The 24,224-nt window shown below is 32.0% G+C and overlaps 2 protein-coding genes across 6 annotated transcripts; both read left to right on the forward strand.

The window, feature by feature from the left end:
* The first annotated feature begins 3,607 nt into the window (after positions 1–3,607).
* On the forward strand, positions 3,608–9,141 carry LOC114187979 (mitogen-activated protein kinase 20-like). 4 transcript variants are annotated; one of them, XM_028076441.2, is made up of 10 exons: positions 3,608–4,118; positions 5,488–5,892; positions 6,240–6,367; positions 6,507–6,566; positions 6,899–7,048; positions 7,153–7,308; positions 7,473–7,684; positions 7,809–7,907; positions 8,160–8,323; positions 8,497–9,141. In XM_028076441.2, exons 2-10 carry the CDS (start codon positions 5,496–5,498, stop codon positions 8,934–8,936), a joined length of 1,806 nt encoding a protein of 601 aa, XP_027932242.1. In that variant the 5' UTR covers positions 3,608–4,118; positions 5,488–5,495; the 3' UTR covers positions 8,937–9,141. The 4 variants fall into 4 exon arrangements, with proteins under 4 accessions (XP_027932242.1, XP_027932241.1, XP_027932245.1 ...); XM_028076440.2 differs by having other exon boundaries at positions 5,494–5,892; XM_028076444.2 differs by having other exon boundaries at positions 3,608–4,059.
* A 1,139-nt stretch (positions 9,142–10,280) lies between these two features.
* Positions 10,281–23,536, forward strand: LOC114186569 (uncharacterized). 2 transcript variants are annotated; one of them, XM_085674229.1, is made up of 2 exons: positions 10,281–11,111; positions 23,162–23,536. In XM_085674229.1, exons 1-2 carry the CDS (start codon positions 10,550–10,552, stop codon positions 23,230–23,232), a joined length of 633 nt encoding a protein of 210 aa, XP_085530355.1. In that variant the 5' UTR covers positions 10,281–10,549; the 3' UTR covers positions 23,233–23,536. The 2 variants fall into 2 exon arrangements, with proteins under 2 accessions (XP_085530355.1, XP_027930315.1); XM_028074514.2 differs by having other exon boundaries at positions 10,283–11,128; positions 23,162–23,534.
* Positions 23,537–24,224: the final 688 nt, after the last annotated feature.

Consider the following 24,224-nt stretch of genomic DNA (forward strand, 5'->3'; position numbering starts at 1 on the left):
CACAAATCAAAATAGATCTTTAAATTATGCAATTTAAAATTATGATGGTCGTAGATGTCATCCAATGTAACATCCGGTACAGTACAAATAAGAAGAGACAAATCAAACTTAAGACATATTGCACCAATTCATGTTATAACTAATGTAATATGACAAAAAGCTAGTGCAAAAAGGCATATATTACATCAATTGTATTTTTGAATTGATATATATATATATATATATATATATATATATATATATATATATATATATATATATATATATATATATATATAAAACCAATTTGAGTTATAAGAGATGTAATATACTTTACTTTTATTTTCTTTATAATTAGTATGTTTTATGTGTTTCCCAACCTATAATTGTAAATATAATTAATTCAATATATCTTATTGTTTTATGCAATAACAATACAAGTCTCATTTGACCTAGTGTAAATTTTAAAACAAAATCATTCTTTAGTGATAAGGTGACTTTTTCTTTTGCAACTTTTTGAAGTACGTGTATGTTAATGGAAAAACTCATGTCCGTATTCATCTTCATTAAATGGCAGTTTTAATAATCTGCCATGTTTTTTTTATAATATGACAATTTCACATATTGAGTTAAAAATATGACATTTATAAGTTTTATTAATTTTTTTCTCTTTGTGTTTTTATTCCTTTGTCTTATCCCTCCTTTTCTAATTAGAAAAAAGCAAATACGTGAAGATTTTCTTTTCACAGAAAAAAAAATCAAATTCAAACAAAAATTAATATAATGGAACTTTTTCATTGAAACTTTCATTTCTTTCACACACATTTTCTCTTTTCCAAAACCCTAATTTTCTCTCATCAAGACTAAACCATTGTCGAAACTCACCTTCTACATTAACAACATCGAGCTTTTCCTTTGAGGCTTTTACAATCCATGCTCGTTGGAAACCCAAACCATTCACCTCACTAGAAACCCTTATTCTGAATTTGCACCATCATCCCTCGTCCCGAACCCTCACTAGAAACCCAACACATTCCTCTTCGTTGGAAATCTTTGACTAAAGAAGTCATCGCCGCAACCGACACCAATGACACTAGTCTCCGTTTTCTGCGAGATTGAGGGTCACCATCACCACCTCCGTTGCTTTGTCGTTTGGAAATGAAGATGAAAATTTACAGGGAGAACAATTGTTGCATGTTTTTTAAAAGAAATATTTCATTTGAAAAAATTAAAAATTGACACGTGGACAAAATATGTGGGCAAAACAATTGTTGCATGTTTTTTAAAAGAAATATTTCATTTGAAAAAATTAAAAATTGACACGTGGACAAAATATGTGGGCAAAATATGTCAGGACATAATTATGTCCTAATAGAATGTCTTTGTCACGTTGGACAAAATTTAATGGATAATGATACTCTAACCCACTTTTTTTACTCACATTTTACCTACCACTTCAATTATCATTAGATCATCACATCACTAAAAAGAATCAAAATAAATTATTTAATGGTAATTGAAAGAATAGGTTAAAAGTCATCATCACATCACTAAAAAGAATCAAAATAAAAAATAAATTATTTAATGGTAATTGAAAGAATAGGTTAAAAGTGATCATCACATCACTAAAAAGAATCAAAATAAATTATTTAATGGTAATTGAAAGGATAGGTTAAAAGCGAGTCAAGAAAAGTGGGTTAAAATATTATTTTCCAAATTTAATATGGTTAGGTGGAGAGACTAAATCCATTGCTTTCTACCAAACAAAATCAAAATTTTGACCAAAAGATCAATTATAATTTTGTGTTATACATATTTAACATTTTTTAATCATATCCCAAAAACGGTTAAATAATCTTTTAAAATGAAATAACTTCCCTTTATTTTATTTTAATTTAATAAGTTTGACTATATGACCATAATTATGAATAATTCCTAAACGTTCAGAGTTTATGATAATATATTAATTATAAAGTTCCTAAACAATCTTTTTATTAATTCTCTTACACATCAATTAAAAAAAAATACAGTTAAAATTTTTAGCATATTGACTATAAAATAAATAATCGGTTTCATAGAAAAAATATTAATATATTATACTTTTTATATAATAAAAAATAATTTTAATATAAAAGTTCTAAGTTTGTTTAAACTTAAAAGTAATTAAATACATATTTAAATTTAAATAGAGAATTAATATTAATATACAATTAATCACGATTAAAATTTTCACTCTTTAATTTTTGTTTCTTTATAAACTTAGCATTCACATATTTTTGATATATTTTAGTGTATTTAAAACAAAATATTTGTAAGATTATTTAATTTTAAATATATTTATCTTTCAATTTATACTTTATTTTTAAAATTGTACACAAGTTTATATAAATGAATAAATGCTTAATTAAATTACTTACTTACATAATGAAAGTTGACTTGAATTTAAATTCTTCAAATTTTCCCTTCACGTATAATAACTATAAAACAATTATGCTAATTTCTTTTATTTAAAAAGTTTGAAAAATATCACCTTTACCACTATTTCTTTATATAGAAATAAATGAATATTTTTGTTAACATAATTGTGGACATGTGTATAATATCAATGTCAACTTTTATATTATATTTAGGGTTAAATATGTTTTTGGTCCCTTAACTTTCAGTGAATTTTGGAATTAGTCCATTTCGAAACTTTGGACCAATTTGGTCATTCATTTTTCGAAATACATGGATTTAGTCATTTTAATCAAAATTTGTGAAGTTTATTTGACATTTCAAGCACGTTTCATAATAGTATTTGACTTAACATTAAAGAAAAAATGTGTCAAATAGTATAAACAACTCAAATACAATCTTAAAATGTGTACGAAACATTAAATAAACTTAACAAAATTTGATTAAAAGGACTAAATGCACGTATTTCGAAAGATGAAGGACTAAATTGGTTCAAAGTTTCGAAATAGACTAATTTCAAAATTGACTGAAAGTTCAGGGACCAAAAATATATTTAACCCTTATATTTATGATTTATTGTAGAGTTTACTAATGAGATATTCGCTAATTTAGTAGCTCATGAAGAAAAATCTATTATCTTTTTTTATTTTAATAATCTTGTGAGAATAATATATCACATAAGTCAAATAAGTCAAATAAGTAATTAAGAAAAATAGTTGAAGATTGGATGCAAAGTGAGGTGCCACCACATTTTCATCGTAATCCTTCCACACTAGTACACATCTTAAAAAGACAAAGCAAATGAGACAATGATAGCACTGCAAAACCAATCCTCCAACATTTCAGCATCACCACGTGGCACTTCATCTGCAACCAACAGCCAATGGGAAGATGCCACGTGTCATGGCCCCGACCAACATGCCACCTGTCAATCACAGAGGGACACGTAACAACAGTTTCATAAAAGGTTAAGTAAAAGAGAATCTTCCCTGTGCCACACAAATTTACTAAAGTACCCTCCCTTCTTTGCCCATTTACACCCACACCCTCTATTTTGTATATAACAAATTAACAATAATATCACACTTGTATGCGTACTTTTGTGTATTCAGGTACGTATCTCTCAATATACGTTACGGATAAGATATACTAAAGGCATCAACTAGATTTAAGCCTCAAAATTCTGAAAGAAATTTCAATTTTCTCTCTCTCTTTGTCGGTGTACGCAGATCTTATGCACTCAACGATCTTGGCACCTGCTTTCTGTTGTTGTTCTTCTGGTTTGGCTTTGTGGGGTGTAACAAATTGTGGTTTTCTGGTTGAGGGTAGCTGAAAGGTGGATTTTTGTGTGGAAATGAGAGTGCTTTTACTGGTGGGGTGGAGTGTATGTTAGAGGGTGGTTTTGGAAAGGGAAGGTGCATGTGGGATCTCAATTGGGTTCTATGTTTGGTGAAGAAGGGTTTGGGGGAAGGGAGAATAAGCTGGTATTGTTGTGGGTTTGTGATAATGAGCAGGGGTAGGTGGGGCAAATGTGGGTGAGGAAAAGGGTGTGAGGGATTTGTTTTCTGAGGGAGGTAAATTTGAGACCTGGTTTTGTTCAGTTTGGGCTTGATCTTCACTCTATAGGTATGTTTTGGAGAATTTTTGGGTGTCAGGGGAAAATGCAGCAAGGTCACCGGAAAAAGGTGGAGTTTTTATTGTGTGGTGTGTTTGTGTTGATTGGCTTTGTAATTGTCTAATTGGGATTGGGGACAAAAGATTGGTTTTGTGTGCTTTTGTTTAATCTGAATGTTGTGTGAGATAGTCAAATTTTCGGTGTGATGAGTCTATGGTTGTGTTGGTGAATGAATGGTGTGTGCTGAGAATTTTTTTTAATGTAGCATTTCTCCTTAGAGTCCATCCATGATTTTGTTCTTCTCTCTCTGTCTCTAGAATGTTTCTTTACACATGATTTGGCTGGCACCGCAAGATCTTCTTGTTTTCAACATTTTTCGGAGGGATTGATGTAATTGACTTCCTTTTTAACGAATTAGATTGCTTTTTTTATTGATCCCATCATATTTTATTTTTCTCTTTCCACACTTGTTGAGTTGAGCCTTGTCAAGTTTGTGCCAATATCAAGTGGTATTCACTGTTTTATATGCTTACACGTTTTTTCTGATCGGATAAGATTTTGTCTACTATTTGTTTTTGTTTTGTTAGGTTTCTGATTTATTCTATTTTTTCTGTCCCTGCATTTCCTTCTTTTATGGAATGGGTTGTATTTATTTTAAATAATTAATTATGTGTAATAGATTGTATAAAGAGTTGGAATTTGGAGTCCGTGAACGCATGTAGATTTTATGTGTTGATGCTCTTCTTGCGGAATCAGTGTGTACATTCCTGTTGAATTGAAAGAAAATAGAAAATGTTGATTTGCTTCAATGCAAATATGTATTTGATTTTGTACAATAAGTGGTGACATAACGTAGAAATATGTAGTTGATTTTGAAGTGCATAAGTATGTCATTTTCTTTTTTTTGAACTTATTTTTTATTAATAAATATTGATGTATATTATTAAAATGCCAATTTAAACATGATAGACATAGTTTATTTTGACTTTTATATGTATTTTAAATGTTAAGAACCTGTAAATTTGTGTTTTATTTTAGTTTTTAGCATAGTAAAATTATGATATTGTATATTTTTTTTAATATTTTGTGTATTTTTTAATTATTAAAATAACTTTATTAATACTTGTTCAATCCCCCTTGATGGAAGCAATGCATGTTTTTGTGTTTAATATATTCTATATGTGTTTTAGTTTGCCTGTGTTATTCCAATGTGTGTGAAAATGGTCATTTTCCTGGAGATAAAATCTGACTGTTGTTGAGATTATGACTCTTTTTGATACAATGATAATTCCATAATGTAAATTCTCTAAAACATGCTTTTTATTTTAGTTTCTATCTATACTGAAGCTTTTGCTTTTACTCTGTTGCTTTAGTTTTGATTTGCTAATGTTTTCAGACTTTCAAATTCTAACTTTCTGGGTTTTGCTATGGGGAATAAGCTACAGATATGGACTTTTTCTCTGAATATGGTGATGCCAACCAGTACAAGATTCAAGAAGTCATTGGGAAGGGTAGTTATGGTGTTGTCTGTTCAGCCATTGACACTCGCACTGGAGAAAATGTGGCAATTAAGAAGATTCATGACATCTTCGAGCATATATCGGATGCTGCTCGAATTCTCCGCGAGATAAAACTGCTCAGACTTCTTCGACATCCTGATATTGTAGAAATAAAACACATTATGCTGCCTCCATCATGGAAGGACTTCAAAGATATTTATGTTGTTTTTGAGCTTATGGAGTCTGATCTTCATCACGTCATCAAAGCCAATGATAACTTGACAAAAGAACACTATCAATTTTTCCTTTATCAATTACTTCGAGCACTGAAGTACATTCATAGTGGTAAACGTTGCTATTTCTTAGTTACTTGTATATGTAAATGCACATTGTTTGGCTAATGCCTATAATATAACATGTGCCTTCTACTTTCAGAAGTTGTATCTGAAACTGAATATTTTTTCAGCATTTCCACTAATGGAGATGTCAGAATTGTGCACATTGTTTTTATCAGTTACTTTTGTTTCCTTTTTTATTTTCAGTTCCCCCTTAAATCATCTTAAAATTGCATACTTTTAGTATTTGTAAAATTATGAGACCTAAGGGGAGGGTCTAACATTTGTCTATTTCTTGACGAGTATGCTTGCATTGATGTGAATATTGCTTATCTGATTCTTAACTTTACAATGCAGCAAACGTCTATCATCGAGATTTGAAGCCAAAGAATATACTGGCAAATGCAAACTGTAAGCTTAAAATCTGTGATTTTGGGTTAGCTAGAGTTGCCTTCAGTGACACACCAACAACTATATTTTGGACGGTATTATTTTCTAAACAATTGCATCGTTTGCTTCTTTCATATATTTTTACATATTTTGGCTTTTCTTGTTTTCATTTTTGTTATTTTGGAGGGAAGAGACCGATGCTTCTTCTTGCTTGTTTAATGCATTTGTCTGTAGGATTATGTTGCTACAAGGTGGTATAGAGCTCCAGAGCTATGTGGATCATTTTACTCAAAGGTATAGATTTTCCAGATTTCTTTGGACATTGAAAAAGTGAGAAACAAAGTATATGTACTGAGTATAGACTTACCATACCATCATCAAACATTCATTGTTTTATCTCCTTTTCCATCAATTAGCTAACCAAATGACCTAGAACTGAAGGACAATCTGTTCTTTGTTATCATTCTGTAAGTTACATATGTTTTCTGTTATTTTTTATCGGCCACCAAACTGACACTTCATTATTGACTGCAATACCATTTTGGTGGTTGATGATAAATTATTTACTCAATGTGAAGCTAATTGTGTGTTTGATAGGTTTAACTTTTTAGTAAATCTTGATGCAGTATACACCAGCAATTGATATATGGAGTATAGGTTGTATCTTTGCTGAAGTACTAATGGGAAAGCCACTTTTTCCTGGAAAAAATGTAGTCCACCAATTGGACCTGATGACAGATCTGCTTGGGACACCTTCACTTGATACTATATCACGGGTAAATATTTTCTTTAATTCTGGAAGAACCATTTTAGTTGCGTAGCTTAGTGTGCACCAAAAATTGCTGAAACCGGTTGTAACCATTTTTTGTGATGGATGCAGGTACGCAATGAGAAAGCGAGGAGATACCTAACTAGCATGAGGAAAAAGCAGCCTGTGCCGTTTGCTCAAAAGTTTCCCAATGCAGACCCTTTAGCACTGCGTCTACTGGAAAGGTTGTTGGCTTTTGATCCAAAAGATCGGCCTACAGCCGAAGAGGTTTGTTTGTTACATTATGCTCTGCTGCTTATGTTATGTGCATTGAGATGTGACATCTATGATGTGAACAATAAAAGATATAATGAATCATAATGAATAACAATCTATAATGTGATATCTTGACATTTGTGATAATTGTTTCTTAAATGTTTTTGTGTGTTCAGGCATTGGCTGATCCTTACTTCAAGGGCCTGGCAAAAGTTGAGAAGGAGCCATCTTGCCAACTTATCACAAAAATGGAGTTTGAATTTGAAAGACGAAGAGTCACAAAGGACGAAATTCGAGAACTGATTTTCCGCGAGATTCTAGAGTATCATCCTCAGCTATTGAAAGACTACATGAATGGAAATGAGAGAACCAATTTTCTTTATCCAAGGTATTTATTTTCGTAATTGGTTTTCAACTGTGTCTTCCATGTTATCTTTTTCACCCTCTTGAGTATTCTCAATTTCGAATTTTGCTTCCATCTTAGTTTACTTTTTTGGTGCAATTCTTTACAGTGCTGTTGATCAATTCAGAAAGCAGTTTGCTCATCTGGAGGAAAATGGTAAAACTGGTCATGTTATGCCACTTGAAAGAAAGCATGTTTCTCTTCCAAGGTAATAATATTTCTGATTCATAAATTCAGTTGCTCATTGGATTTCTTGTGACATCTGATACATTCCAATTGTAGTGGTTACATTTTATTACATTATGCTTATGTTAAGATGGTAATCACAAGACTGAAAGTCCTGTGAGAGAAATCACTAATTTGATTCTGCTCATGATCAATGACTTGTATGATTCATGTTGGTTTGTAAGGAGAGCATAATATGTTTGATCATATTCTCATGCTTTTGGCTTATTGACAGGTCAACCATTGTACATTCAAATTCTAATGCAATGCATCCAAAAGATCAAACAAACATTGCTGCCTGCAAAAACCGAGCAACTGCTGAGGAATGCAACAGGAATTCCAGAGATACAAAAATTCTAGTGCCAAGGTCAATGCAGGGACCACCAAGAATCCCACTAGGTGATCATTGTTATCATTGTTGTCTGTTAAGTATTCATGCATGATCATTCATTAATAATTAAGGGCATGCTTGATTCCCTTCTTACCTTTTGTGACTATATTTTAGAAAATAAAAAACCCTTTTTTTGAAACAATGAACAAAGAAGTCCTAATAATCTCATTTTTTTTTTCAGCAAAACCTGTTAAAGTTGTGGGGCCAGTTGTTCCACACGAGTACGATAACATTGTGAAGGATTCTTATGATCCTAGGTCGTTTATCAGAGGTTCTGTGCTTCCTACCCAACCTGTTCCCCCAGCATACTATTATCATCAGAGATCCAGCACTGGAACTGCAACAGAAGCTGACAAGAGTGTGCCTCTGCAAGCAAAACAACATGATCAAGAACAATTTGGAGTTAATGCCAAGAGGGCACCAGAAATAGCTATTAATATTGATACAAATCCATTTTTTATGACAAGGGCAGGGGTTAACAAGTTAGAACAAGGTGATCAATTAGTCATAGAGACAAACTTGTTGCAGCCAAAGACATATGGTGGAAGCAGTGCTGCAGCTGGGGCCACTGCTCATAGAAAAATGGGCCCTGTTCAGTATGGTATGACAAGAATGTTCTAGCAGAAGGGTGTTTTTCTTGTGAATAATTTGACTAAGGGGCAAAATTTCCAGAGAAAAAAAAAATGACATTTTTAGGATTAGAACTGTTTTCTTGGTGATGCTTTGTATAAATTTTGGTTAGAACTGTCAAGAGACTTTTGATGATGAAAGTTAGTCCTATATTATAAATGAATCCATATAACCTCATTTAGGTGTTTGCATTGAAGACGCATCCTTCAAATAAATGTCTTGGAGGTTTGTACTTTAATTTGATTAATGGGATTTCACAAACCTAGCATCTCATATACCTTACCAAATAAACGACTTAAGTATCATCTTATTTCCTCTAAATTGAGCACGTTTAGTTTTTGGTCTTTAATTTTTCATTTTTAAAAAATATGAAGTTATTTATTCTGATCTATGTTGCCATGTGTCATTTATTGTTTGTTTAATAAGATATAGTGAACATCAATGGTGACACTGTTATTGTAGCGGGTCAATACAAGATCTTTAAAATTTCTAGTTTAATTTAAAATAAAGTTAAGGTTTAAAATAGTGATTTTATGTTTTCTGATAATGGCAATCAAAGAGAAAGAAAAATATTTAACGAGTAGTGATGTCAAAATTACTACAAATAGAAGACAATTTACTAAGAAAGTGAGAGGCATGAGAATGTGCGAAATTGAGATTAATCCAATATCTAAGGAGGCATTTGATAGTATAAAATTGATTTAATTTTTATTTTTTAAATTGGTGTGAGAAAAGATGTTTATTACATTTGATTTTGTTTTATAAAAAAGCTAGTAAAAAGTGTTTCTTTCATAAATGGATTTTGGTCAAATTTTCTAAGAAACAATTCTCTTGAGGTGAAAATTCAACATTTGTAAGTTTAAATAAAGTTTTGCGATAGCGTGTTATTTTTGCTAAATTATTTAATTGAAAATTATGTGTTGACAAAGATTTTTTTTGGCAAATTAACAAATTTGATAAAGTTTCTATAAATAAAATTAAAATAAATAAATCTTTTATTTTTTAATCAAAATAAAATAATAAAGTTATATTTTTTTATTCAAATTGGTACTTTGTCATTGTTAATTTTTTTTTTTGTTAAAATATCATTTCTCTTATTTAATGCATCAAATAGTTAACTGGAAATTTAGGTAAACATTTTTTTTTACAAAAAGTTATTCGTTATAATTTATGGAATCATGGAACGTTATTTTATTTTTCTTACACCCGATCTATCTTTTTCCTAAGATCTCAATGTCTCTAGAAATTGTTTTTTAACTCATAATAAAATAATTTAAATTAAAAAAAACTATTTGTTTATTTTATTCAGCAAGATAAGATTTGACGTTTAAATCCAACGTTCCAGAGGGAAATGAAAACGATAACAGAATGAAACTCTATGCGCGCGAAAGTTGCATTCTCCTTCACCCTTTCCCGGAAAATCCTCCCAAATTTTCCCGGAAAACGCTCGTCCTCGTGACCTCGTCATTCATTCTCTCGCACTCCTTTCCACTCATCAATCTTTCACTATCCACTGTTCCTCTCACTCCTCCCTTTCGCCACCGAGAAATCACGAGCACTCTTCACACCGATCGAATCTCGTCGATTTACTTTCTCCCACCGCGATGGATATCGCGAACGGCGTCGTGTCGAAGATGGAGGCGCTGGAGCGCGATAATGCGTCGAAGAAGGACGAGATCCAGAGTCTGAAGATGGAGATCGAGTCGCTGCGGCGAGAGGCGGAGGAACTGGAGTCGGAGATGAATGCCGCTGAGGAGGCCGGATCAGAGGCAGTGGTGCTGAGCAGCGTGCTCGAGGATCGAGAGAGAATGTTGAGGTTTCTGGAGAGGGAGACAAAGACTCTGAAGCAGATGAACGCAGAGGGCGAGATGAAGGTGCGCGATCTGGAGCGGAGGATCGGCGTTCTGGAAGTGCGGGAGAGCGAGGAGCGGTGCAAGAGAGTTCGCATGGAGGAGGAAATGAGAGAGAAGGTTTGCGAGAAAGAGAAACAGATTGAAAGGCTGAAACAGAGAATCATATATTTGGAGGAAGCGAAGGGTGTGGAAATGGAACAGAACAGCGAAATTGAGGACGAGGAAGAGAAGAAGGGATTAGGGTTTATGTGGCCGCTGGTGGCAGCCGGAGGTGCAGCCGTGGTTGCTGTGTTTTATTTCTATTTCCGAAAACGTAGGTGACGCTTCAAGGTGACATACTCAACTTCATTTCTTTTTTCTTTAATATTTTTTTATTAATTACGTGAATTATTTTAATAATATTTTTTTAATATTCTTACTCACTCTTTAAAATCAACCATTCTTCCATCATTAAAGATTTTTAAATTAGAAAAAGAAAAGAGGATAGAGAATTTCTTGTTATTTTTATACATTGAATTTTGTACAATTTTATATCAGTATTAGACTATATAAATTGTTGTTTTGATAAAACCATTCTTTATTACAGATTACAGATTCAGTAACATTTTTAAATATGAAAACTCACTAGTAATTTTAGTTAGTTTTTTTTTTCTTTTTTCTTTACTTTATTGAAAAGTTTATTTGGTTTCTACTACTAATATTGAGTAAACATGACATTATAGTCGTTTGTGACGTTATTATAAATATTACTGAAATAGTGTTCAGTAAGTTCTAATTATTCAGTTTTAATAATTATTTTCGTTGTCTTTACAATATTAATTAATTTTGTTGTTCTTATAAGAAATATTTTATTATATTTTTTTATTTACTTACGAAACACAACTTTATTATTTTCTTAAACATGATATGGACATTTTTTATTTTCACTTTATTAAATAATATATTGACATTTTATTTTTTGTTATATTGTTTATTTTATGTATAATATTGTTTACAATACATTTATTTTACAATATTATATTGTATAATGTAACGTCCCATTTAATTAATAAACTAAATTAAAAGGAAACGTCACATAGAATAATATGTTAAGCAGTCCTGGAGTACAATCACAACTCCATACAGTAATCAAGACACACCACAATGCCAAATGCCAAATAAAACATAGAGGAATAATGACAAAGTTTTCAAAAAAGAAGAAGCCCAAAGGCCAGACAATACATGGGTCATTGCCTTAAAAGAAAAGCCCAATCAGCACAAAAAGTCCAGTCCAGAAAAACTATGCAGCGGATTCTTCTCTCCCCTATTGATCACAATTTCCTCTCGCATCTGCTCCCATCAATAAATTGATGAACATCGCAAAAGTAAAAGAACAACATACAAGCAATCAAACACGCAAAGGGTAACCTAGAGCCAAAAAGATTTTCATCATGCAATCAGGTATACTTTCACAGTCCAATATACATACAACACCCAAGCATGTTATGACTTTCAAATCAATACACTAAGACTCGACTCATTCGGATACATATAACCTGGTCGGATTTAGCGGATGCTTGCACTTGTGGTGGATACCTCTGTTCACCCCACTCCGAGCTGCTCACCCCTGAGCTATGTGTTACAAGTGTTATAATGAATCAATTCCCTCACATACAAGGTTAGCCCTAAATGAGTTTCAGGCCTCCTGCTACTCTCACCACAGGAGTCAGTCCGCTCTAAGTGAGACTGACTCCTTAGAGTGTTAGGATGCAATCCTTACCTTGAATCCTTACCAAGTTATATAGATGGGGCACCACCATGGACACCCACTAACAGGGACCATGGAATTACGTCCCGGGGCCATGAAATTATGTCCCGACCACTGAAGCACGACCCTGAAATCTCACTTAGAGATTCCAAGGAATTATGCACTGACACATACCAATCATACTCGATCAATCAAGAAAGATTTATCATGCACATAACTCTCATGCCAACCTTTATAACCAAATCCTCATTCATATTCGATGTTGAATCCATTCCAACTCATCATTCCCAATCCATGAATATAGAATTTCACCTCATATCAATACCATGCCATTTTGATACCAACCATTTCATTGAAATCACATGCCAAGATTTATCCAAGCTCATCATTCACAACTCATACACCCTCTTACTCATGCATATTCACTTATCTCATGCTTTAACATAACAATCTAACTTAACATCACATTATGCAAACGATTTAGGATTTTAGAAATAAAACTGTAACTTGTGTAAAGCTCAGAAAATTTTTGTATTTATATTCAAATTAAATATGATTGAATCAATAACCAAATGAAACAAGAACCAACTTAATTGAATAATTATAAAGAAAGTTGTAAACCAAACAAGCAACAAGGTCAATGTTGTCAACAACTAAACTACAATGATCTTGCGATAAAAGCTGCTCTCACTACAGAGCTCCGATTCAAGATCAGACGATCAAAGTCAAAAACTATGTGTTAAGGATCAGCTGTTAAAATATCAGCTCGATCCAACGGTTAACGAAGTAGTAATTTTTATTTTACGAAAAGTGTGCAGTGTTGTCAACAACCAAACTACAGTGACCTTGAGATAAAAACTGCTCTCACTACAGAGCTTCGATTAAAGATTCGACCGATCAAAGTCAAGAATTTTGTGTTAAGAATCAGCTGTTAAAATTTCAGCTCGATCCAACGGTTAACGCAGTAGGAATCTTCATTTTACGAAAAGTGTGCATTGTAGAAAAAGAGTAGCGCCACATCAATCAAACATACTCGCACACCATACATTTTTATTCGACCAACAACTTCATTCAAGCATCACAGCCATACAAACAGACCAAAAATCGACAAAATAACTTTAAATACATAAATCCTAACTTCCCTTACCTGAAAATAAGCTAGCAAAGACTTTGACACCCAATAGCCGAGCACAGTAGCTCACGAAACAGATTTATGAACTGAACAAGATAACGGAACAAATTTTAAAATGAGTTTACTACGAAACCCTAACTGAAAAATACGAAAATATGCTTAGAGAGGAGAAGTATGAGCTGGAGAATAACTTACATGGAGCAAGAAATGAGGTTGAGCTACTTGACCAAGATTGGGGCTAAACCTTAGTAGAGCCTCTTAGGGAAAAGGAGGGTGTGAGAGTACTGTTTCTGCAAGAATGACAGAAGTGAGAGGGGTTTGGCTGCCTTAGGGGCCTTAGACACCCTATGGGTCAGCCCTTAGACCTATTAGATTAGGGACAGTCCTTTAAAAATTAAGGCAGAAAAAGAGGGTTTTACATATAAAACAAACTAGAGTTTTCTTTTGAATGTAAATATTTGAGTATTTTTTAAAATGTAATCACTCATGACTCAAAATTTTAAAACAAAGAGAATCGTCTAAAAGATTACAATGTTGGTTGAGAATATTAACTAATGTTAGTTGAGAAATAATCTCAACCTATGTTGACATAAGAAAACAAAAACTATTTACTGAAAAAAACTCAATTAAAAAAATGTGTTTGACATAAATAAAAAACACATTGTTCTCTTAGGTTGTAAATAATACTAGTTTATATCAATAGAAGAAAAACTTAACTTGTGGGCTAAAAGATAATTACAGTAAACTTTTTCTTAAAAGTAATTCTTGTGAACATGGTATTGAACCAACTATACGTTAATCAATTCAACAATTTTTCAATCTTAAATGAATTAATAATTTTTTTTATCAACAATAAAAAATATATGAACAGAGCAAAATGCTTCACTTTTTTACACATCAAAAAAGCAAAGAACAAAATCACATAAAACTAAAAGAGAAAGCAACACTCATAATCTACCAAAAAGAAGATATAATAGTTTAAGATAACTATTCTACAAGTAAAACCGAATAAATTTATGAAGACAGAGATAAAAGAATGTTGAGGATTCCACAAGTTCAAGGAAAAATCATTATCTTAGCCAATTTTGTGACAAGATTTGTCTTTTGTTTTCCATCCTGTTGATAAACACACACTTTGTGTTCTGCAAAAGAAATCTCTAGCTATATAGCCTAAGTCTAGATGATACATTAGATGAGCACAAATAAATAGTTATGTAAGAATATAACTTCAAAAAGATATTGCAAACAACATATACCTCAAAGCACCTAGCAAAAAAGCACCATGTTATGTATGTGGACAAGATTGCACCTCAAACAGCTACAAAAGCATCCCCCAACTAACCAAAAAGAAAAACAAACTTCTAATCCACTATTGATTTAATGAACAAATCTGGACACAAGCACCGATTTAAGTATGTGAATCTCACATTTGAAACTTTATTAGTTATCCACATCGAAGTCTTAGCTTGAGCTAAGTTGAACACTTCTCACACTCACCCCTCTTGTGATCAAATTATTACACGTTGCGACTTTGTTTAAGATTATTTTCCATGCAAAGTGTAAGACAATTGGTAAAGCTTTAATATTCCAAAGTTGTACAAATAGATCATCATTGACATCTATCAATCTTGTTCTATTAGAATGTGAACCTCTATCTATTTTCTTAACTTGGATATCTACTTTCTTCCAGAGATATTTATCTTCTGATTTTGATCCTTCTTACATACTTACTTTATTTGTAGCACATTCCTCTTTCATGAAATCCAAGGCAAATCTTTTGTCTTTCAAGTAGACATTGAATACTTCTATGTTGTTAGCATTTTTGATCACAAACTTTATTTTCAAAGGAGACCTTGTAACCTTTCTCCATGGTTTGGGCAACACTTAACAAATTTTGGGTAATCTCATGAACATATAAGACATAAAAATTAATTTGATACCTGAATGAGTTTTAATTGAAACTGTTCATGTATCTTTCACAATAAGTTGTTCTCCATTCCCAATTCTTACCTTGAAAATATTTGATTTGTTGAGCTCCGTGAAAAGTTCTCTATCATGAGTCATGTGGTTTGTGCAACCACTATTTATAATCCACTCTTTTGTAGATTTGTTGGTTGTGACACATGACGTTGTAAGAAGTAGTTTCTCCTCTGATTTATCCTCCACAATTTGAATATCTTCTTGAGAATCTTGGGATTTGCATACCTTTTCCACATGTCCCAATTGACGCATTTGTGACATTTGACAACTGGCCTCCACCAACACCAGTTGGGTTGATGACCTTTTTTCTTACAATTGGGATAAGATGGAAAAACCTGTGTATTGTTGTATTTGCTCCTTCTATTTTTCTTGATTATGAGAACATTCTCTTCTTCAGTGTAATTTAAATTATCTTTAACTGCCTTATGATCTTCTCTCATCAATCTTCGTTGTTCTTGTGCTTGCAATGCATGTATCACCTTGTCAAGGTAATTGTAGACAAATCTTTTGTGTTTTCTAAGGAAGTAATAAATGCCTTATATCTTTCCGGCACTGACATCATAATTTTCTCAACGAGTCTGGAATCTAGAAACTCCTTTCCCAACAATTTTATCTTGTTGGCAATACCTAACAATTTGTTTGAGTATTATTTGATTGTCTCTGACTCTTTCATTCTTTGCATCTCGAATTCCCTTATCAACTTCAAAACTTTCATGCCTCGAATCTTCTCGTTCCCTTCATATTCTACTTTCAAGTATTCCCAAATATCTTTGGGAGACTTTAGAGTCATGATCCTGGTCATAATCATTTGTGAAACACCTGCGAACAAGCATGACTTTGCCTTTGCCTTTTTTGGTTTTTTGTCTTTATGCGCTTTGATTTAAGCCACGGTGAGATTTTCAGATAAGGGAACATCATCTTTCTCCATGACTTCCCATAGATTTAGCCCATCTAGATATATTTGCATCCTTACCGCCCATAGATCATAACTTTCACCATCAAAGAGCGGAATAACGACGTGTGACATATTTCTTTCCATCCTATCGGCAGTAAGAACAATGGCTCTTGATACCACTTGTTGGTATTTTTAGGGCTTTTGAAAATATGAGATATGAGATATATGTGATATGTTATATGGAGGAATATATTGTATTTTATTGATATATTCTATATATAGAGCAAAATATAACAGAATATCAAGTATAAAATATTTAGAATATCCCACTCCTAATCTAAAATAATAACTAATTTCTAAAACTGAAACATATCTCTAAAACTGAAATATTTTCTAAAACCCTATTATTCCAACTTCTAATGTTCTCTACTTTAGCCTTTTGTGTAATAGAGTTAGCATACATCCTTTGAAAATTTTCTAACAAGAAAGAATTTCCAAGCCAACTATCCTTCCAAAAGAAAATCTTATTTGTCTATTCTCTACTCCAAGAAATATTATTATCAAACCAGTTCTCATTTTGTTCCTTGCCTTATACTTTCCTAAGGCCTCTCCACCACAAAGACTCAAGTTTATCTTTGATTAAATTATTCAGGGTCTTTTAAGATCCATACTTTGACTCCAAAATTTCTTTCCATAGGCCATCTTTATTAGTTCCCATCCTCCACTTCCATTTACCAAGTAAAGCCTTATTAAATGCTTCTAGATCTCTAACTCCTAGGTCGTCCTCATTTTTAGGCTTACATAAGGTATCCCATTTGCCCCATGCTATCTTCTTGTGATCCTGACCTAAACCCCATAAAAAATCCCTTTGAATTCTCTTCACCTCTTTTGTAACGTTTACTAACATCATGAACAAAAAAAGATAAGATAAATGTAGGGCTATAATTACAGATTTTAGGAGTACAATTCTGCCAACAAAGGATAAAACCTTCCTTCTCCACTTAGCTAGTTTCTTTCTAATCTTATCTACCATACTATTCCAAAAATATCTCTTCCTATGATTACATCCTACTGGCATGCCTATGTAAATAAAAGGAATACACATTTTATTGCAATTCAATAAGATCGAGAATCTGTAGATCATGAGGTTGTCTACTCCAATTCCTCCCACTTTGTATTTATGAAACTTTACCTTTAACCTTGATGCCAATTCGAAAAAATGCAGAATGCTCTTAATAGTCAAAATGTTTTGGGTTTCAGCTTGGAAAAAAAAAATGTATCATCAACCAATTGGAGTATGTTCACATCTACTTCCTTTTTTCCCACCTTTATACATTTTAGTAGATTTTTACCCACAACTTGTCTAACAATTCCAGATAGGCCTTCTATCACAATAAAAAATAAGAATGGTGCCAAAGGGTCACCTTGTCTTAATTTTTTGTTGGCTTAAATTTCTCTCTTGGACTTCCGCTAACCAACACAAAAATTGATGCAGATTCCAAATAGCTTTTTATCCATTGGATCCATTTTGAGCAGAATCCTAATATTTTTATCATATAATAGAGAAACTCCCATTTGACTAAATCATAAGCCTTTTCAAAGTTTATTTTTACTATCACCCCATATATCAACCAAAATTGGTTTAGCCTCAAACAAAATGAAGTAAAAAAAAAAACGAAAGAAAAACATAAATACAAAAGACTTTCAAATTATTGTTTTTCAAAATAAAATTTTATTTAATTTCTTTTATAATTGTTTATTCCAACAACTTGTTTTATTATACAATATTTTGATTTTTTTAATAAAAGAATTATTCACTTAAAATTCTTTCCCAACTGATAATTGCTTTTTATTCCATTTGGTCTGATAACATTTATGAATGGCTATAATAAGTCTTTTGAAAACAAATTATGCATCACCTTACATTGTTTTGTATATTTATGTTAATTAATGTTTGTTTATATTAGTTAAAATATTACTGCAAACTATTAATTTAAAATTAAAAAAATTAATCATACGAGTTTGGTCCTCTAATTATATTTAATATTTATCTGATTTGATTCTTTAACATTTTGGTGTAAATGAGTAACTAATATTATCATATACTAACAGCCTCCTCAAACTCAAGATGAAGATTTTTCAGAAGAAAAAGCCTTCAGATTGAGTTTGGAACGTAGAAAAATAAACCGAGAGGAAGATAGAGGTTTTGTGAGAGCATCTGCCCACTGATCAAGAGCATGAACATGTGAGACTTGCAGTTGCTTTAGCAAAATCTTTTCGCGAACAAAGAACACATCTATTTCCATGTGTTTGGTCTTGTGATGAAAAACTGGGTTATGGGCAGTATAAACTACACTATGATTGTCACAGTAAAGTACAGGAGAACAGAATGGAACCTGAAGTTTAGTTAACAACTTAGAAATCCACGACAGTTCAACAAAAGTTTGAGCTAGACTTCTGTATTCGGCTTCAGTACTTGATTGAGCAATAACTTGTTGTTTACGTGACCACCAGGATACTAAGTTTGGGCCTAGAAAAATAGCGACACTTGATGTAAACCGTTTATCATCAACATCATATGCCCGATCAACATCACAGAATGCACGCAAAGATGCAGAACTATTAAAAGAGGCTGGATGAAAATGCAGACCATAGAACAATGTACCCTTCAAGTAGCGCAAAATGCGTTTGACAACGTTCCAATGAGAATCAAGAGGATGTTCCACAAAATGACAGACTTTGTTGACAACAAAGTTGATTTCAGGCCTTGTTAGAGTGGCATACTACAACGCCCCCACCATAGATCGGTATAAGGTAGGATCAATAAAGAGATCTGCACCATGTTTAGACAACTTACAATTAGAGACCCAGAGGGTGGAGATGGTGTGAGCTTCGACCAGATGAGTTTTATGGAACAAATCCGGAATGTACTTAGTTTGAGTCATTACAACTGATTGATCATATAAATGTTTGATTTCCATACCAAGGAAATACTCCAGTTGACCAAGCTGTTTTAAAGAGAATGTGGCATTAAGACTGCTCGTAACATGTTGAATGAGAGAATCAGAAATGCCAATGATGATGGTGCCATCATAGACTAGAAGATAAAGCACCTCAGAAGCTTTCTTATAGATAAACAAAGAGGTGTCACAAGTATTGTTAAAAAACCCAAGCTTATGAAGACTGTGCTATAAACAATTGAACCATTGTCTGGGGGCTTGCTTGAGCCTATAAAGAGCCTTGTTTAGCTTGTAGACCTGAGATTTGTTAGCTACCTCAAAGCCAAGAGGTTGATGCATATAAACAATTTCTTCCAAAATACCATTCAAAAATGCATTCTTAACATCTAGTTGAAAAAGCTTCCACCCAAAAGAGAGAGCTACAGTTGATATTATGTGAATAGTAACAGGTTGGATGACAGGGGAAAAAGTTTTATGAAAATCAAACCCAACCACCTGATGAAACCGGTTGGCAACTAAACGGACCTTATATTTATTAATAGAGCCATCAATATTTTCCTTGACCCTAAAAACCCATTTGCAACCAACAACCTTGTGGTTAACAGGTAAAGAGACCAAGTTCCACATTTTCTGGTGCATTAAGGCATCATATTATGCTGCATAGCAACTTGCCAAGCAGTATCTTGAAGAGTCTGTTTATGAGTATGATTGGGCCGTAAGAGGAAAACTAGAACACCCAAAGTCTTGAGAAAAATATAATTAGGACTGTTATGAAATAAAATAGAATTGGGAATGGCAAAATGAAGAAAAGACGTAGGAATCCTATTGATTAAATAAACTGCAGTAACAAAAGCATAATCCCAGAATTTTAATGGAAGAGGCATGATGTAAGAGTATAAGGCCCAACTCAACAATGAGGTGATGCTTCTTTCTACTATGCCATTTTGATGATGCGTGTGAGGGAAAATACATCTATGAATAATGCCCTGATCCGCTAAAAAAATAGTAAATGAACGATACTCACTACCCAATCAGATTATCAGATTGAACACTCTTAATTTTAGTGTTTAACTGAAACTCAACTAATATCTTAAAGGTTTGAAAAATAGACAAAGTGTCAAATTCATTTTTAAAGGGAAAAATCCATGTCTACCGAGAGAAAGCATCTACAAAAGAGACATAGTATTTATAGCAAACATAAGAGGAAATATGAGCAGTCCCCATAAATCTGTGAAAATCAGTTCTTACGGAGAATAGACAGAATATGAGTCTGAAGAAGGAAGTCTATGCAACTTTCTAGCACAACAAGAAGCATAAAAACTGGATTTATTCATGGGAGACACTGACATGTTACAATGTTTAAAAACAAGTTACAGTACATGAGAGATAGGATGCCCTAATCTAGAATGCAACAACTGAGCATTTTTATTTACAATATTGACATTACTAGACACAACATTTATTGAAGCAGAAGGAGGCTTGAGCTGAACATGGTGGAAGTAGTACAAGCCATCACCACGAAGAAGGATACTATGTGTCTCCTGAGATTTATTAAAACACTGATCAAAATGAAACTAATAAAGCACAGAATTATCTTTGACAAATTGGCTTACACTCAACAAATTTTTAGTGAGAGAAGGAACATGCAACAAATTACGTAACTAAAATAATACTCAAGAATTATAAGGGGATGTAAAATAATAGGAACCAACCCTATTAATTCACAGACTTGCATCATTTCCTATGAAAATTTGATCTGGTCCATCAAATTGTTGATGTTGTTTTATATTTAAGGATTCACTAGTGACATGAAGACCGGCACCTGAATCATGATACCATATTAGATTTACGAATGAGAGAGAACAGAGAAACGAAAGAGAGATAACAAAGAAACTGCGCATACAAGTGTTATGGTTCAATTATTTGGATAGTATCACTTTAATAGATGTGTATTAATCTGGTATCCACTTTTAAAAAAGTGTCAATTGCATTCAACTTTTGAAAGTGTTTCACCTTTCATACAAAAATTATTAACGCTGTTAACGGTGTGTTACATGTCAGTCTATGATTTTTTTTTTTTAATTTTTAAATTCTTTTTAATTTTTTGAAAAAAAAATATCACATGTCAGGTCCATGATGTCACACGTGGCATTGTTAGTGCTACGTGACATTGTAATGCCATAAGTCTATATCACTATCATATGTTATTGTATTGATTTCAATTTAGTCCTCATATATGAGGAATAAATTGAAATCAACACAATACGGTGACACGGGCACGTGGCCTTATATTGTCACGTGTCACACCAGAGACCTGACATATGGTATTTTTATTTTTATTTTTTTAAAAAATTAAAAAAAAATAAAAAAATTTAAAAGAATTAAAAAACCCACATACTGACATGTGGTATGCTGTTAACAGCATTAGTCATTTTCGTCTGAAAGGGACCTAATTGAAGCACTTTTTTCAAAAATTAGGATGCAATTAACATTTTTTTAAAAGCGGGTACTAGATTGACACACTTCCACCAAAGTGTGAGTACCATCCGAGTAATTAAACTAATGTTATTGATATTGTGAAAGTCACTTAATATTTTGTATTTATATAAATACAAGAGAAAGGACAACTCTATACAAGAGAAAATACAGTTGTACATGCATTTGTGTAACTAATATTATCATATATTAACATCTTCGCTTATGATGGTCCAAATAAGTAATTTACATTTAAGCATTGTATAAAAAATTGACTCTCTTGATATCATTTTAGAAGTAATTTAATATGTTCTTTATATCATATATGTATGCATATATAAAATTGCCTAGCTTACAACTACTTTGTTTATAGAAAGAGTAAATTAATCATAATTATAAATTCTTTAAAATATACCCAATGTATTACTTGCCAACTTATTTTCCCTAAAAATGTTTAGTGGAAAGTATGTTACCAAATGCGAAAGAAATATTTTCGACATATGGAATAAGTTCACTGAAAATCATATGGATTTTTAGTGTATTTGGGGGAATAACTTATTTTGTTAGAAGGTGAGTGGGGTTGGTTATTGTTTTCCTTTACGTGAATGTTTGGTTTCATTACTCTCTATTGTTATCACAGTGAGACATGTATAAATATAACTTAACACTAGATATTTATTTATAGATAATTTGATAAAAATTAAATAATAAATTTTGGTAGAATAAATTTTTATATTATAGTGTGAAGTGAATTTAAGTTTAATTTATCATAAGAAAAATAAATTGTAAGTTGAGACTTGCTCTTATTTATATACTACAAATTTACTTTATATATTGAATCTCCAACAAATATATATTATCATTGAAACATACGGACAAATGATGAAAGCAAAAATAAAAAATATGTAATTATGGTATGACAATTTTTGTTTTTTGTTTTTGTTTTCTGTGCATATCAAGTGTTAATGTGATACCTCACTATTAATATAAGTGATTCATTGTTACTACTTTTGACACAGTTACTTATATAAGTTCTTTAATGAATGATTTGTAGGTCAGGTAATATTACATCAATTTTGATTATTGAATTGAATTGCACTTAGAAGAAACGTTTTAATCTTTTGGTGCTTGCTACTTGAGCATATTTCTAATTTTTATGTTCCTTATATGGTAGGCACAGTGAAAAAAAGATCTACAAGGTTTGTGGAGTACCAAATTCGCCAATTGGTACCAATTACAGGTTAAATTTAGCTTTGAAGTTGAGTCAGATGTGTTGCCACAAATGTTTAGCATACTGTCACTAATTTGAGCATATCTTACTCAATTTAAGCCCTAAAACATGAGTTCTTCTTCAAATCTTGTAAGGCAGGGTAGACTAGGAGTTCTAAAAGAGTTGACAATTATAAATAGGTCAATTCAATGTGAGAATTTATTTATACAGGAAACTCATTTATGTAGTTTTTTTTTTTTTTTTCCTTTTGGGATTTAAGAAATTCTATTTTCTCCCCTTTTCTACATCTTTTACACCATTCGTTGTTCAAGCTTCAATTTATAAAGACTATGGAAGGTTAAAGACCTTGTAAGTTCAGGTAATCTGAAGGTGTGTGATTTTGAATTTTGCACTTTTTGCTTTATATGCGTTGTTTTGTTATTAATCTATCAATTGTAAATTAAGTTAATTAGGTGAATAGTAATCCAGTTGACTGACTCAATTAAAAGTACTTTTACTTTTGAATAATTGTTATTTTGCTTTACTATTTGTTATAACTGAGTCCCTTATCTGTCTATTTGAAAAGCAAAAATCTTTATAAGTTTTTAGAGAAACTAATATAGTTTAATTTCTATGAATTAATTTATGCATTAATTAGTTATATAATTTGTTTAAAAGTGTTTTTTTTTCATTCTTTCTTCTAAAAGTAATTACAGGGAAGTTTCTCCAAATAATTGTACCTAAGAGTAGAATCAACAAAGGTGTAAAGCAAAATCGATTTTAGTTATGGGCAATGATAAATCCTAGTGCATAATTTGAATTGCTTGGACAAATGATGATCAATCGATTTAAATTATTTTGCTACATTCGATTTTAAGTTTAAATTGAATTGATGAACAAACCCTTTTCTATTTCCTTCTTATTAGATTGGATATGTCAATGTGTTCTAAGTTGCATGCACTGATTATATTTGATTGAGGAATTTAATTATGTAATATCAAGTCATAGGGTGTAGGGTACATGGTGA

This window comes from Vigna unguiculata, chromosome 6, assembly GCF_037176805.1.
Source record: "Vigna unguiculata cultivar grain cowpea cultivar isolate G323 ecotype 2 chromosome 6, ASM3717680v1, whole genome shotgun sequence".
Taxonomy (NCBI): Eukaryota; Viridiplantae; Streptophyta; class Magnoliopsida; order Fabales; family Fabaceae; genus Vigna; species Vigna unguiculata.